The sequence below is a fragment of the Apiospora aurea genome (assembly GCF_038362705.1).
Source record: "Apiospora aurea strain CBS 24483 chromosome Unknown utg000001l_segment0_segment0, whole genome shotgun sequence".
Taxonomy (NCBI): domain Eukaryota; kingdom Fungi; phylum Ascomycota; class Sordariomycetes; order Amphisphaeriales; family Apiosporaceae; genus Apiospora; species Apiospora aurea.
The window spans coordinates 6,506,715-6,520,546 of record NW_027117388.1 but is presented as its reverse complement, the minus strand read 5'-3'; the positions used below and the strand labels follow the sequence as shown (position 1 = coordinate 6,520,546).

General features: G+C 53.9%; 5 protein-coding genes across 5 annotated transcripts; 3 read left to right on the top strand and 2 right to left on the bottom strand.

The window, feature by feature from the left end:
* Positions 1 to 341: 341 nt before the first annotated feature.
* Positions 342 to 2,973, bottom strand: PG986_001990 (uncharacterized protein; the record flags this gene model as incomplete). The annotated part of the gene is made up of 3 exons (XM_066838212.1): positions 342 to 1,437; positions 1,565 to 2,445; positions 2,497 to 2,973. The coding sequence occupies 3 exons, from the start codon at positions 2,971 to 2,973 to the stop codon at positions 342 to 344; spliced, it is 2,454 nt and encodes an 817-aa protein (XP_066707105.1).
* Positions 2,974 to 3,269: 296 nt separating this feature from the next.
* On the top strand, positions 3,270 to 3,746 carry PG986_001989 (uncharacterized protein; the record flags this gene model as incomplete). The annotated part of the gene is made up of 1 exon (XM_066838211.1): positions 3,270 to 3,746. One exon carries the CDS (start codon positions 3,270 to 3,272, stop codon positions 3,744 to 3,746), a length of 477 nt encoding a protein of 158 aa, XP_066707104.1.
* A 2,751-nt stretch (positions 3,747 to 6,497) lies between these two features.
* Positions 6,498 to 7,230, top strand: PG986_001988 (uncharacterized protein; the record flags this gene model as incomplete). Its single annotated transcript, XM_066838210.1, has 2 exons — positions 6,498 to 6,851; positions 6,907 to 7,230. The coding sequence occupies 2 exons, from the start codon at positions 6,498 to 6,500 to the stop codon at positions 7,228 to 7,230; spliced, it is 678 nt and encodes a 225-aa protein (XP_066707103.1).
* Positions 7,231 to 7,402: 172 nt separating this feature from the next.
* On the bottom strand, positions 7,403 to 8,383 carry PG986_001987 (uncharacterized protein; the record flags this gene model as incomplete). The annotated part of the gene is made up of 1 exon (XM_066838209.1): positions 7,403 to 8,383. The coding sequence occupies one exon, from the start codon at positions 8,381 to 8,383 to the stop codon at positions 7,403 to 7,405; it is 981 nt and encodes a 326-aa protein (XP_066707102.1).
* Positions 8,384 to 10,047: 1,664 nt separating this feature from the next.
* On the top strand, positions 10,048 to 11,113 carry PG986_001986 (peptidoglycan-N-acetylglucosamine deacetylase; the record flags this gene model as incomplete). Its single annotated transcript, XM_066838208.1, has 5 exons — positions 10,048 to 10,219; positions 10,287 to 10,361; positions 10,424 to 10,496; positions 10,571 to 10,938; positions 11,040 to 11,113. 5 exons carry the CDS (start codon positions 10,048 to 10,050, stop codon positions 11,111 to 11,113), a joined length of 762 nt encoding a protein of 253 aa, XP_066707101.1.
* Positions 11,114 to 13,832: the final 2,719 nt, after the last annotated feature.

Below are 13,832 nucleotides of genomic sequence, written 5' to 3'. Positions count from 1 at the left end.
TGGCAAGTGTCTCCAGGACTGTTGCGGACAATAGGAATAAAGAGTAACCCTTATACTTAACATTGGCAAACTACATACATACATTGCGAAATATGATTATCTCCATCAGATTCATAGAAAGAATGTCCAAGGCTACCAAAACCTGCTTGGCATAAGTCTCGTTGCTCATATCGCCAGTGAAATCTATTTACGCCTTCGACTCTGAATCAAATCCCAGGAAGCAAAAGTTTTGTGTGGTAACGACATGGTTGAAATCAGATCGCGCCATGCAGTTTTTCCCAAACGCTCCCCCAACTCCGGCGTGCCAAGTCAAGCGACGTCTGGTCATGAATTCGTTACCCTTATACTGCCCGGAGTGTGCCTGTCCTTCCGAGGCCTGAGTTGTAGTCAACCTCCTGGTCTCGAGATGGGTGCTCTCGGCGCTTCATTTGAGCAGGAGGCGGTCGGCTGCGAGGTGGCGAAGACCTCGAACCATCCCCTGAAGGCTGCCGGGATCCAGTGCCTGGGCGCTGCACCCGCAGCGGCGCAACTGTTCCTGTGATGCCCTGGACCGGCGGCATGGGTGGCACGTCGGGTCGGGTATTTCTCACGGACGGGGCTGCGACCTTGCTCCTGGTGCGGGTAAGACCGCCGCCTCTGTTTGCTGGGTGAACATTGCTGTTTGGTGGCATGCTGTCTTGGCCTCTGCGCATCAGACTTCGAGGCGGGACCTCGAGATGACTGTTCGGCCCTCCTTTGGGATTGCCAACGCTGATCAGGTCTACCAGATGGTTCAAGCCTTCGGGGGCTTGGACTCCACGACCGCCTTTCTTGGCCCACTGAGGGGGTTCGTTGAAGGTAGGCTCCAGATTGATGAGGGGCTTTTGAAGCGGCTGGCGGTGGTCGACGGGGCTAGATTCCGGCGGGTCACGCCTGGACTGCGTCGTAGGAACGACCAGTGGGTGCGGGACGGCATCATTCGGGCGCGTGCGGGGTTTACCTTGCGATGGAAGCGGGTACGCAGGAGGCTGCCCTGGTTGGGTCTGGTGAGTGCTGCCATTGTATTGAGGGGCAAGCGCGTTATTAGGAAATTGCGAGTTCGGTTTCATGGAAGGGTGCAGTGCGAATCGAGGCGGTGCCGGGCGTGATTTAGGCGGGGTGCGTCCTTGGTTGACAGACGTCTTGCGAGTGACTCCCGCATAGATTTTCGGCTGCGGCTTGGCGGCAGGGGGCTCACGATACTTGGCGGTATGTTCCACAGCAGATGGGAACCACGAAGGCGACTCGGGTGGCGATTCGGGAGTCTCGGGCCGCTTGTTCAAGAGCGAGGGGACCTCGGTGAAAGGGCCTTGGGCCGAGTCCTTGGCCGGCTCTTTAGCTTGTTCGGTTGCGATCGCGGCTGCCTTCCGATCTTCATACGCGCCAGCTAACAAACCCGCACCAGTAAAAGCTGCGTCGCTGGCTGGGGCGAGATTATCGATAAGAACTCCATCCGGCTTTTTGGCCTGGGCTCCCTGCTTCTTAGATAATGTTTTCTTTGGCGTGGGAGGGTGCGGCTGCGGGTAGAATCAGATCTTTCCCGAACTGTGAGAGGCGCTTGTCGAAGCGGCCCATGTCGAGCAGCGGCTCAAACTCGCCCAGCCTGTACTGGTTCTCCCCCGAGGATTCCGAAGGGTGCGCACTTGATGTAGTCGCGGCGTTGGACGCTTTGGAAATTAGCTTGGGGGCAGAGGGCAGCTGCGGTGGCTTCTCATCAATCTTGGGGATCGTGACTGGCTTCGCTGCAGGCCTGCGATCCACCAGATACCAGCTCCGCCACCCGAAGACCTTGCTGAAGAACCTTGCCGCCAGTGCAGGGTCCTCAGTGCAGAAGTATTGCACGTAATTGTCAGTGTTCATGAACATGGACGACTTGTGTTGGCTCTTGACAGCGAAGCAGTACTTCTTGGGTGGCTTCAGCTGTCGTCGCACGTACGCCAGTGTTGGCTTGTAGATGTCATAGTCGGATAGGTTACACAGCCTGAGGGTATCCTTGTCAACCCCGCTGGTTTCCGGCTTCTTGGAGCTCAGCATGTGGCCGTTGTCCATGAGAGTGATCCAACGTTTGTTCCACTTTCCCGGCCGGTTCGAGTGCTGCATATAGAAGCGGTCTCCCTGTGGCGGGTCTGCTGTGTCGGGAACTGATTCCAGCTCGAGGTCGTGGGCGTCGTTAGGGGAATCAGACTCGGCCACAATCAGGTGGTTGTGTGTATCGCCGTCCCACGAGTTCATGACATCTCGTACATGCTCAAAGCGGCGGATCTTGCGCTCCAAGCCGAGAGGGCCGTGCGATTCCAGCACCACCATTCGCTCAGCTATTTGGCCATAGTCATATGCTTTCATGGCCAAGCGGATGATATCTGCGGGTGTGCTTTCAGGAGTTACCGAAAAGGGAAAGGTGTGCTGTCTATAACGGACGGAGACAATCTAGTTGATGTTAGCACAGCACAACTTCGTGGGGCGTATGCTAGGTCTTACGCGATCCCCTGCGTTTACAGCAGAAATAGGAGCATCCATCTGCGGCACAATACCTTTGCCACCAGGTACAATGCCTTTGGGAGGCTTGGGTAGCTCTGTGAAGGCATAGTTGTTGTCCATAGAGCCTGAGCTGGAGGAGGCGGGCGACATTGCTGGTGATACCGAGTCCTTGCTCCTCCGGCCTTTGGTCAAGGCGACGAATTTCTCCAGAACGGGACTTCTGGGCTTGCTGGACCGGCGGGGGGATTCTTGGCTGTTGGCCAACTGGATCCGCAACCGTTCGAGATCTTTCTTCTTCTGTTCCGCGATCAAGTGATCAGTCACAGCATCGCTGTGTGCCATTTCGCGGGCATAGCGGAGCGCTTCCTCTCGCTGCTCTCGCATACGTTGGCTGGGGTCGTCCCCGTCTGCGTTCATCAGGCGAGGGTTCGGATCGCTCGCGACGGTGACGTCGTAACGATATTCGAAGTCGGTCATTTCACTGTCTTGTTGGTTGGAGACAGGCTGTGCTTGCCGCGATTGTTGTCGTTCTGGAGAAGACAAAAGATGACGGGAGTCGGCAGCAGGCGCATCCTCTTCCTTTTCAGTCCGGATCTGATCCCGTCGACGGGAAGACTTTAATGTGGTCGGTATAGAGGGTACAGGGGGGTCGAATGAGTATTGTCCGTAATCTTTGGGGCAGGATCGTTGGCACTGGCATTACCAGACACACTAGGCCGCCTGCGGTACCGAGACATAGATCTCGCAATAGACTTTCCGGATGAGGACTCAACATGACTTTGGTTTTGTTGTGCTTCTGTGCGATCGGCAACGCCACCGCTGGCGTCACCCCCTCTGAGATGAGATGTTGCGCATTGGATGGCAATGGCGCATTTGGAACGGTTCGCCCACGCTGGCTTCTGTATCGAGAGAATTTAGCCTGTTCTACACCGTTGGTTGGCACCAGAGCAGCGGCGCCTTCATGTGGCGGCATGGCCCAGGACGCGGGCGGTCGACCTTACTCGACTCGACCCGACTTGTGTGTTTTGGCCCGTCTCAGACAAGCTATCCAATCGATAGATAGCCGAGTGAAGCTCGCAATGATCTCCAGCAGGGATCGCGGAATCGCTGTCCAAACCCAGAGTCAAGGGGCCCTTCGCCAAAATGTCACTCGGGTTCCTGGCTGGGTCTCTCCAAGGGCACACGTCATGTGCAACCTCCACGGCGCGCAAACAGCTCAGAACCTGAAGGGTTGCCGGACTGCAAGGTAACGGCGCGGCCACCAATTCGAAAGGATGCTTGCGCTAAGCCCGCCAAAGAGTGGTAACGTTCTTGTTCGGGTCCTACGTCGAGATTCGCTCCAGAGGGTCTGAAAGTCTTCGCTGGGAGGTTATTTGGCGCCCATCACTTGTGCTCCTCGAGGCCGGATTGAGACATCACTGGAGAACCCCCCATACGTGTACCAGAGGCGAGCCGGGTAGAGTTGGTAGGATGTAAGCGGGTGGATGTCGCGAGTGAAGTGTATGGCCGGAGGGTCTCAGTCTCGTGCAAACTCCAAATGGTCACCGTATGGTTATGGGGGGAGAAAGGTTGGAATTGTAACAGCAGGGAAGACAAATCAAATGCATGTTTTGTATCAAAAGTATTTTATTCGGCCCTGGGGCATGTTGGACGATACATGTAATTATAGCCACATGCATGACTAGACTGGTTGGCATGAGGAGCGAATCCAATCACAGTCGTGGACACAGAGGGACGCAGAGGCAGGTACCATCCATGTACGTAAAGCGCATACGGAAATAACATTAACGTACGGGGTCGGGGGGGTCAAGGAGGGGGCGAATACACAAACGCAATTGGCATGTTGTTTTGCCAGTCGCATTTGGGGCTAGTCGCATCACAAGAGGAGGGACACAGAACAGTCTAGGTACAGGGACCAGATCAAGTACAGTGCAGTGCAGCATTGTGTCATGACACGCCCAATCCAGAACAAGTAAAAAAAAGAACTCGCTCGCCATCGCCGGGTACATGGCAATACGGCAATACCTAGCAACACGAGCGTGACGCGAGAGAGATACCGAGAGCAAGGGCGAAAATAAGCAAGAACCACAACCAGTCCTGAATCAAACCAGGTGAACTGTCACACGATCATTTGCCGCTTGGACGTATTCTGAAGATTGGGAGCAGGGAGGGCTGGAGGGCTCTGGGGCTGTTATTAGGCTATTGGGTTGGCTAAGGTTGGGATCGTTGGGGGCCTTCCAGAGGTTCCAGAGGTTCCAGAGGTTCCAAAGACAAGAAGAACACAGCACCGGACCTGGAAAAGAAGCAATACCAGATGGAGACACACAGACAGCGAATGGATCATTTCCAGAACAGCTGCAGCTGCAGCTGGCTGGCTGGCTGGCATCGGAAACGGCACCGGCACCGCCAGACCAGACCCTCTCTGTCCAGCCCACACGCCCAAACGCCCGCTCAAACGCCCGCTCAATCTGCCTTGGCTGCGCCTAGCTGTTCTAGTTCATCCTTCCAGACGGCATGCAACTTCCAGCCTGCCGCCAACGTCAATGTCACCGCCCAGCTTGTTGCCAGATATTGATGGCTTGTTTTATTGCTACCTAGGTGCTTGGCATACATGTCGGTGGTGTCTTCAAATCTGCGCGGAAACCTTGCCGTATCCCTCCTAACTCTGTACGTGCGAAAATAAGACCGCATGTACCTGAAGCCGCCCAGGGAACATCATATCGGCATCTCGTACACATGCATACATTGATGTATGTATGTAGGGACTGCGGGCAGGGTCGTAGCCAATTCAAACTGAATTTCACGATGTTTGAGGGCTTTAGCTCCAAAAGTAAACAACCCAATCTGCACTCAATTAAGTTGCAATAGCAAAGTCGACACCAAGTTTAATAGCCTGCCAGCCGGGATGCCAGGTTGTGATCGATGCAATCCCCGGTTTTCCTCTGTAGTTTATTAGTACGATCCAAGCCCAAGACATCCCCATCATTGGCATTTCGAGCTGCAGTCTGGTTCGAGCCAGAATTCCTTTTCGCATAAGGGGGGCAGTTCCATTTGAATCGTCATTTGCCTTAGGTAAGCAGCTCGAACGACCGCAAACCATCCAAGTGCCGACTGCGAACCTGTGTATACCCAATCTAACCCCCCAATTTGCTACCCGAGATCCGGCCTGAGATACCATTCTGAGACCTGCCTAATGCAAGGATGGCGGGTGACTTTGACACCCAGCCGCGGGCGGCGCGAGGCTATTTGAGTCGTTGCCAGAAGTTTTCGCTGGCTAGAAGTATGTAATTGTCTGTCTTGGTTGTAATGAGCGCATCTACTGCAGGCCTGCATCGCAACAAGACAGAGAACGTTCGACAGTCCAAACTTACGATCACCGCTCCAGCCCGCGTCACATGTATGCAGGGAGAAGAAATACGAGTTCACGTCTGAGGGGTAAAAGCAACTCATGAACTCTGCATGTTTGGCACTTGAGCAGGGGGAAAGGTTATGCTACGCGGAATTCTTGCCGAACCGACAGACGTCAATGATCTTTTGAAGGGGCAGGGTGCCTTTGCCCCCATACGAGAGACTGTGTGTATTTCTCTCCTGCCTGTGGAGTGCGCGCCTAATGTAGACTTTTTTCCCTGATGTCCCTTTGTTCCTACAATCAAGGCCTTGGCCACCCTTTTCATGTAAAAGAGCGACGGATATTACCGTGGACAAGCAGGAATAGGAATGGAACCCTGCATATATTCAACGATTAGGGCATATGTATGTCCGTTCGCTGGCCGTTGACACGATAGCGGTCCGTCCCGGCTTCGAATGTGTCGGAGCTCACCAACCACCAAAGCGAATTTGAAGGTCATTCGATCGGAGCTTGCATAGGCCAAGATCTAGGTATGTTCTAGTCAAAGGATGCACCTGCTGCCTTCTGCGCTACAACCGGCCAACCTTACGCTCCTTATCGGCCCTGCAACCTGACGAAACAGGAGTAAACATAAATATAAGAAAATAGCTCAATGGACAACACGGGTTCCCAACCCTCCCAACAGTCTGGCGTGATTATCGCACCCCGTACCGCGGACGACCTGGCGGCTCTCGCGCAAATCTTCGAGGCCACTTTCGAAGCGAGTGGTTACCCGGTCGAGGGACCACCCACTCTAGATCCTGCCGCAGTGCCTGCATTAGTCGAATACTTTTCCGGCCCCCGTCGCAAGAACTCGGGGGCTTCGTGGCTGTTGACAACGGTGGCGGCGATGCTGATGGTGGTGCGACCACAACGGCGACAAAGCCGTGCAGCGACAGCACTAGCGACAGCAGCAGCGCTCAGGCCCCAGCCTCCCCGCCGCGGAGGAAGGTGCTCGGCCATGTCAGTCTGAGGCGCGTCGGCCCGCAATCCATCGAGTCTAGACTCTGGAACGCGTTCAGGGGGTGCCCCCATCGATGACAACAACAGCAGCACCACCAGCCGCCGACGACGGCCTCTGGGGTGTCTCCCGATTAGCCATTGACCCGGCGGTGCAGAAACGCGGTGTCGGTGGCCGCTTGATGGACCACGTCGAGCAAGAGGCGAGACACGCAAGCAAGACACTCGTCTTGGGTGTGTTAGACAAAGACGTCGCGGCAATACGGATGTATGAGAGGCGCGGCTGGGTAAGATTTGGCCAAGAGGAAGGCTTCGCGGGGAGAGACGGAAGAATGTGGACGATGTATTACTATGGGTTGAGCAATCATGCTGCTCCTCCGTCTTGAAGGGGGTTTCCAAAGGTTCTTAAGCTTTTGGGCAAGTAGTACTAGCAAACAAATAAACTAAAGGAATAGATCAATACGAAACCGTATGCCATACTCTCCCATGCCAACGATGGAAATCCAGGGGAATACATATATGTACCTACCGTCAAAAACTGCAATCTTCACCAGAGTTTCAAGGCGTCCGAGGCTCGAACTCCTCTCTCGTAGGCGATAGGGGCACGAAAGCCGCCTGTGGAAAGCCCTCAAACTCGGGCAGATCGCACCAGCACGAGACTTTACACATACCTACTTCGTCCTGCGCCAGCGCGGTCGAGAAGGCGTCTTGCTCTGCCTCTGTCATGTGACCCCAATCCATCCGGCCATCGCGCCGGCCCTTGAACAGCTCACCAAATTCCCTTTCTTCGTCGTCGTCATAGTATTCATCGCCAGATAACTCTTGCTTCAGTGCTGCCCGTCTACTTACCATCGCGTCGAAGGCCTCGCCGTCGCACATGACGAGCTTGCGGCGCCGCAGAAGTCGCATGAGATAAACCTTGTACGTGACGCCGAACCGCGCCTTCAGTTCGGCCTGCGTCCACTCGCGCATGCGGCCCTTGAACAAGTCGCGCTCGAGGATCTGCTCCTTGGAACGGCCGGCGAAGCTCTCGGTCCATTCCTTGTCCGCCCAGTCGAAGAACTCGTAGTATTCGCGCATGCCGTCGTCGTCGTCGTCGTCGTCGTCGTCGTCGCTGCTATTAAAAATGCTCTCGGAAAAACTGAAGCGCGGGAGACGATTGCGCCTCCGTGGGGGCGTTCGCTCCATGGGCTCCATGAAACCTCGATCGTTGGCCCCGTCCTCGACCTTGAGATACGGGCAGCCCTCCCAGGGCCCCGCGCGTTCCCATTTCTCGGGCAGAGCGGGCACTTCAAGGTGATTGCGCTCGGTGTTCTTGTACAGCGGAGGAAGGTTCCTGGTATAGGAGAATGCGATGTCCTCGAGCTCGCTGCCGGACGTCTCGTAGAAGCTGTTGTTGTCAGTTGAGCCCCACACTTCGGCCTTGGGAGTACTTGACTCATCTGCGGATACTGGGCGACGTAACCAATGCCCCTCCTCCTTTCCCCTGACTTCGAATAGGTAGTCGCCCCTATTGACAAATGAGACGTTGAATGCCATTGTGATCTGACAATGGTACTGGCCGACACTTTCCACCCTGTGGAAAGTCCTTTTTTGTGAGCCGACTATGTATGTTAGCTCCCTCTGTTATCACCCCCGTATGGAGAAATTAGTATACTACGGCGTTCAATATATATGCATCTCACAATCTCATTGTCAGTCGCCAAAAACAATAGTGCCTTCGACAGGGTGTGGCGTTGCTTTCAGCGCCCAGGGCATATTGTAGATAAATTGTCGTGGAAACAAAGACAACAGTTGCAAGTTGCCGTCAGGGGCCATTGTCCTATAACAAAGCCGCCCGTGAACTAGAATCGAGAACGTCCATAAGAAAGAAACATTCAGAAGAACTTCTCTCTTCAATTCTGCTTTGTACCATTGGCATAACATGGGGTGCTGAGAGACTAGAGATGCCCGGTCTGGCCGACTAATAGTCGGTGTGGTAAACCCGACAGCAGCGCATCAACTCGAAACAGAAGCAGACCTCATAACAGAGGCGATGGCCCCTAAGATTACGTGGCCTGGGGCCAACCTGGAATGTTGAGCAGGTGTTCATCTGGAGAATGTACGTTGGAAAGAAAGCTTTACGGAACGAGCCGAGAGTCCCACTCCAAACTCCCAACTCCATACTCCGTACAAAAGGTAGAAAGTGAAAGCTGTCGTGGCCCACCCTCTCAGTCAGCAATATAACCAGCCATAGAAGCCAATCTTTCAACGAATCATACAACTGATCAGATCAGCTTATGATTGGAAAAGGCAAGATGGCCGAGCGGTCTAAGGCGCTCGACTCAAGCGACAGCTTGACCATCTTCAGATGGTAACAATTCGAGTCAGGAAACTGGCGGGGGGTTCGAATCCCCCTCTTGTCATTACTTTTTCTACCGTGTATCAACCCATTTTTTGGCGCATCTCACTACATATAATCCACCTTTCCTTTTTACTCTGCCAGTAGCTACCTATACACCATCCATAAGGCCATTTTCTCCATCTGCAACCCACTCTGTATACCAGTATGCCCCCTGCTTGTCTTCGCGACCCAACATGCTGTGATTCTAGACCTAATGAATGCCCTTTTTTGATTGCCATCTCGACCAGGACCGCCTGATCCACTGAGCAAGCTCCGCAGCCAGCTGTGTCCTCCCCGCACCCCTCCGTTCCCAAATCGGCATCGCGACCGGGGGGCCTCGCACGATAACCTATCTATTTGCTTCACACATCACGCCGGCTAAACGACCCCCAGCTCGCCTGGCCTGCAAGGAAAAACTATATGGCGCCAAGCAGGACACACTGAATCCCCTCAGCTGGGCGCATGCCCAGCCGGGTGATGGGAAGCTTGACTGGGAGTTTTTCCATGCTTTTGTCGATCGTGAAGCCGCTTCTGCAAGGGAGCGCTGCAAGGTTGCCGGCATCTTTACCGGGCGCTGGACGGCCCTGTACATGATACGTTCCTAATTTAAATGTTTTCAGCTATTCCTATTCCTGGGGAAAACCCCACCATACATGCAGCTGGGGCTGCTGCCAAGACGGGGAAGTTGGCATGATGATAGTAAAGAGTTGGTTTGACTCTCGTCGCAATATGTATAAAGGCCTCTGAGGTCCCTTTTCCCCAAGCTCTCTTCGTATATCCATGGTGGTTTATTGCCTTAGCTAAGATAACCGGCGACATCATGCGCGTATCCGGCATTCTGAACACTGCACTCTTTGCGCTTTGCGCCGCCGCGGCCACCGTGCCGACTCCGGTCGAGGTCCTCCGGCGCCAACACAACGCCGGAACGGTCATCACCAAGTGCGCCAAGCCGGGTGTCCTGGCCCTGGCCTTTGATGATGGTCCTTACCAATGTACGGGCATCCCCTCTGCATTCGCATTCGTGGGGTGGGCCTTGATACTGACTAGATCCGCGTGTAGATACCTCTAAGCTTGTTGACACACTGAACAACGCTGGTGCAAAGGCTACCTTTTTCTTCACTGGCACGCTTTACGGTAAGGAACACCGCATGTGGTCAATTCAAAATATCGAATGAGAACTGACAGGTGCTGTGCAGGATGTATCTACAACCAGCGAGCTGCGGTCAAGAAGGCCTACGACAGTGGCCACCAGATTGCTTCGCACACATGGTTAGTCTCTGCAACAACTTAACTCAACCCGTTGTGAGAAGTTATAAGCTAACGGGTCGCCTCTCCGTCCCCAGGACGCACGCCAACCTGGCCAACCTCGGGACCTCGCAGATCCAGTCGGAGATGCAGAAGGTCGAGCAGGCCTTCGTCAACATCTTCGGCAAGAAGCCCGCCTACATGCGCCCGCCCAACCTGGCCACCAGCGGCAACATGCTGAGCGTCATGCGCTCCATGGGCTACAGCGTCATCACCGACGACATCGACACGGGCGACTGGAACGGCCAGTCCCCGCAGCAGAGCCAGCAGAAGTTCCAGCAGGCCGGCGCCGGCGGCAACGGCCACATCCCCCTCATGCACGAGACCTACGCCTCCACCGTCAACACCCTCGTCCCCTGGCTCATCAACTGGGCCAAGTCCAACAACCTCAAGCTGGTCACTGTCGGTACGTAGAATTCCGTCATCCTGATCCGCTTCCTGTCTCTCTCCTAGCTCTAGGCAATTTATATACCTCGTAACGTCATGGCTGACCAACTGTTGCAACAGCCGAGTGTTTGAACGATGTGGGTGGCATGTATCAGTCTGGAAGCTTCCCTGGAAATGGACAGAGCACCTGCTAAGGGGCAGCATGTCCCTTTCTGCCAGTCAGCCAGCCTTCTTGAAATGACAAGCTCTGATGCGGTGCGGGAACAAGTCTCGTCTGGCAATGCCACGGAGGCTGGCAGAGCAAGATAAACTACCTAGCTATTCAATACATTCAGGCGAATTAGCAATGGCAAGTGCAGCAGCATTTGCCTTTGTCAACCTCTACCCCTGGTTATATTTGTCCCGTTTCACGCCGTTACGGGGTTCTACTAAGACCGCGTGAGTGTCACTCTTTGTGACTCGTGAAGCCTGCTTTACTGGATCATCAAACCGCGTTTTTTTGTGACATTGATGCCGAATTTCGTGCTATGTCTAGAGTCTGTGGTTGGACACGAAAGCCGCTGTTGAGCCTCCCAGGGGAATGATCTCAATGATGCTACAGTATTGAGTTGCATACCAGTATAAAATCATGTTTCTTCATGGACTAGTCGTCTCATGTACCAAAGTTCTCATTGTTAATTGATATTTGCCATATTCCACACGTGCCACTACCCCATCCGTCCTCTAAGAGAGCCATGGGTGTCAAAGTCTAAACTGGTGATCTGTAAGGAGGGCAACGTGATGCCAGTCTCACTCAGCACTGGTTCCGGGTTTGTGGTATTCGGGGTTTGCAGATCATGTGCCCTGGCGAAAGTGATCAATCATGGGCTTCTGCAGCGTGTTGCGTGCGTACGGTAATGTACAGTAGCATGTAATGCTGATCCGGGGAGGCACATGCACGACATAGCTTCTAAACATAACGAAACCCCAGCGTTGCATGCCGCATGCACACACACACACACACACATGTATCTTGCCCATCCTATCACACACCTCTTACTGAAGGACTCTGGGGTAACTCCCACAGCCAGCGCGCTGTGGTTACGGGCGGGAGAAGGGCCGCCCCAGGCCACGTGTCTGGTGTAACCTGACAGTTATTCTGGTCAGAAGAGGCTGTTCAGTGACGTCTGAATGTGTCGCACGTATGATTTTCATCTTCACACAACGTGTCGTGTTGGTGCTGTTGGTTTGGCCATGGCCCGGCGGCGACGACCTGTCAGGGGGTGATGGGATGATTCCTCACTGCAGCTACCCGATAGGTAGTACCTACTGCAGCCCTATTAATAGATTAATAGCACTGGGATCATGTATCCGGCTAGTGCGGGGCAAAACCCGACAGAACGGATCCAATACACTGAATTGGGATGAGCGTCAAGATCTGGAGGGTATCTCAGCTGGTCATTAGAGAGAAGAGAAGGCGTGAATCAATGAGTACATATGTATTAATTATTACCCGGCATTGCGGAAGCAATATATCGACCATCGGCTCCCACTATCATCTGTCAATGTGTCAGAAAACATCGGGGCGCTCTGATTGCCGGTATCCTATTGCAGGGAACAGCCCATACAAAGTCCTAGACGGGAGTTCCGGGAATTCGGATTTCTCTCGTCACCCGTCGGGCTGTCCTGTCCTTCCTGTATGTCTTATTGCGTTGCGCCTCTCCCAATGGTAGGCATGGAGGAACACTGTTTTTTTTCCTTTGTCGGAGTTTGCCTGTATGGCTGGCTTGCATTGCATGAACCACAATCAGTCCTGTCACCATCAAGGCCAACGGGTTGCGAGTCGGGCAGCGCAGCTAACTAAGCTGCCTCGCTCTACCCTGTATGGCTGCTCCCGTTGCGGCTTGTCATTCCATGTCGCTGTCAATCATGAGCCAGAATCATGCATGCACCTGATGGGATGGATCATGGATCAACTGCATCACTGCATCACCCACTCTGATCCACATGCCCCCAACACGGGATCCCACACTGACAGAAAGTATTGGACGTGGACTTGGGGCAACAATTCCCCATTTTAGGGTACACACGATGGCCCCTTTCCCAAATGGCTACAGGATTGCGAGCTTGCTTTATTTAAGATTTTGGTCACCAGTTGAGCTTCCACCATCACAGGAAATTGCCTGTGCCTGCTGGCTCTTAATTAAACATGTTCGTTCACTGAACACTGAAAATGCTCAACGCCTGGTGCGAGTTGAAGGAGGCAACCTAGGACAGGCAGGCAGGCTATTGTAGATGTAAGTACATGTAGTACCTACCAACCACTACTGCTGTACGTGCTTCAATGGTGCTTGCAGTGCGTCGCCGCACCTTACCCACCTGCCTGCACCTCCAAATGGCCCCCTAATGGATTCACCACACCTTGAATGCTGTCTTGCCTCATCTCGGGGAGCTTCGATTCGATTCAATGAAGGGAAGAAGGAGTAGCAGTCGGTGGAGGCGCCAGCACATCCACTTCTTGCTGAGTCCTTCCATTCAATTATTTCTAGGTCAGGTGCCGCCTTTTGTGCCTGAGTTAGGCACTAAAAAGAGAGACCTCTTGACCTCCCAGGGCTTGATCATTTTCCCCTAGCCTCTAGGCCCCATCCCATGTCCCAGTAAAGCGTCACTGCTTCAGTCCGACCCGACACCTTATTTTTGGGCACACGTGCCTGGCCTGTCACAATTCCATACTCCAGCGCTACCATCAAATCATCGTACTACAAGGTAAAACAGTTGGCCATTCGCCCGTGTTGCGATCAGGCTCCCAGCCTTGACCGACAAAACTCTCAACCTTTCGAGTTGACCGCCACTCGATTCACTGTTTATTTACTCCTTCATCCTCCCTTGTCTCTGCGGAATAGAGTTCCGCCCTGCACTGACTCGTGTGGTGCA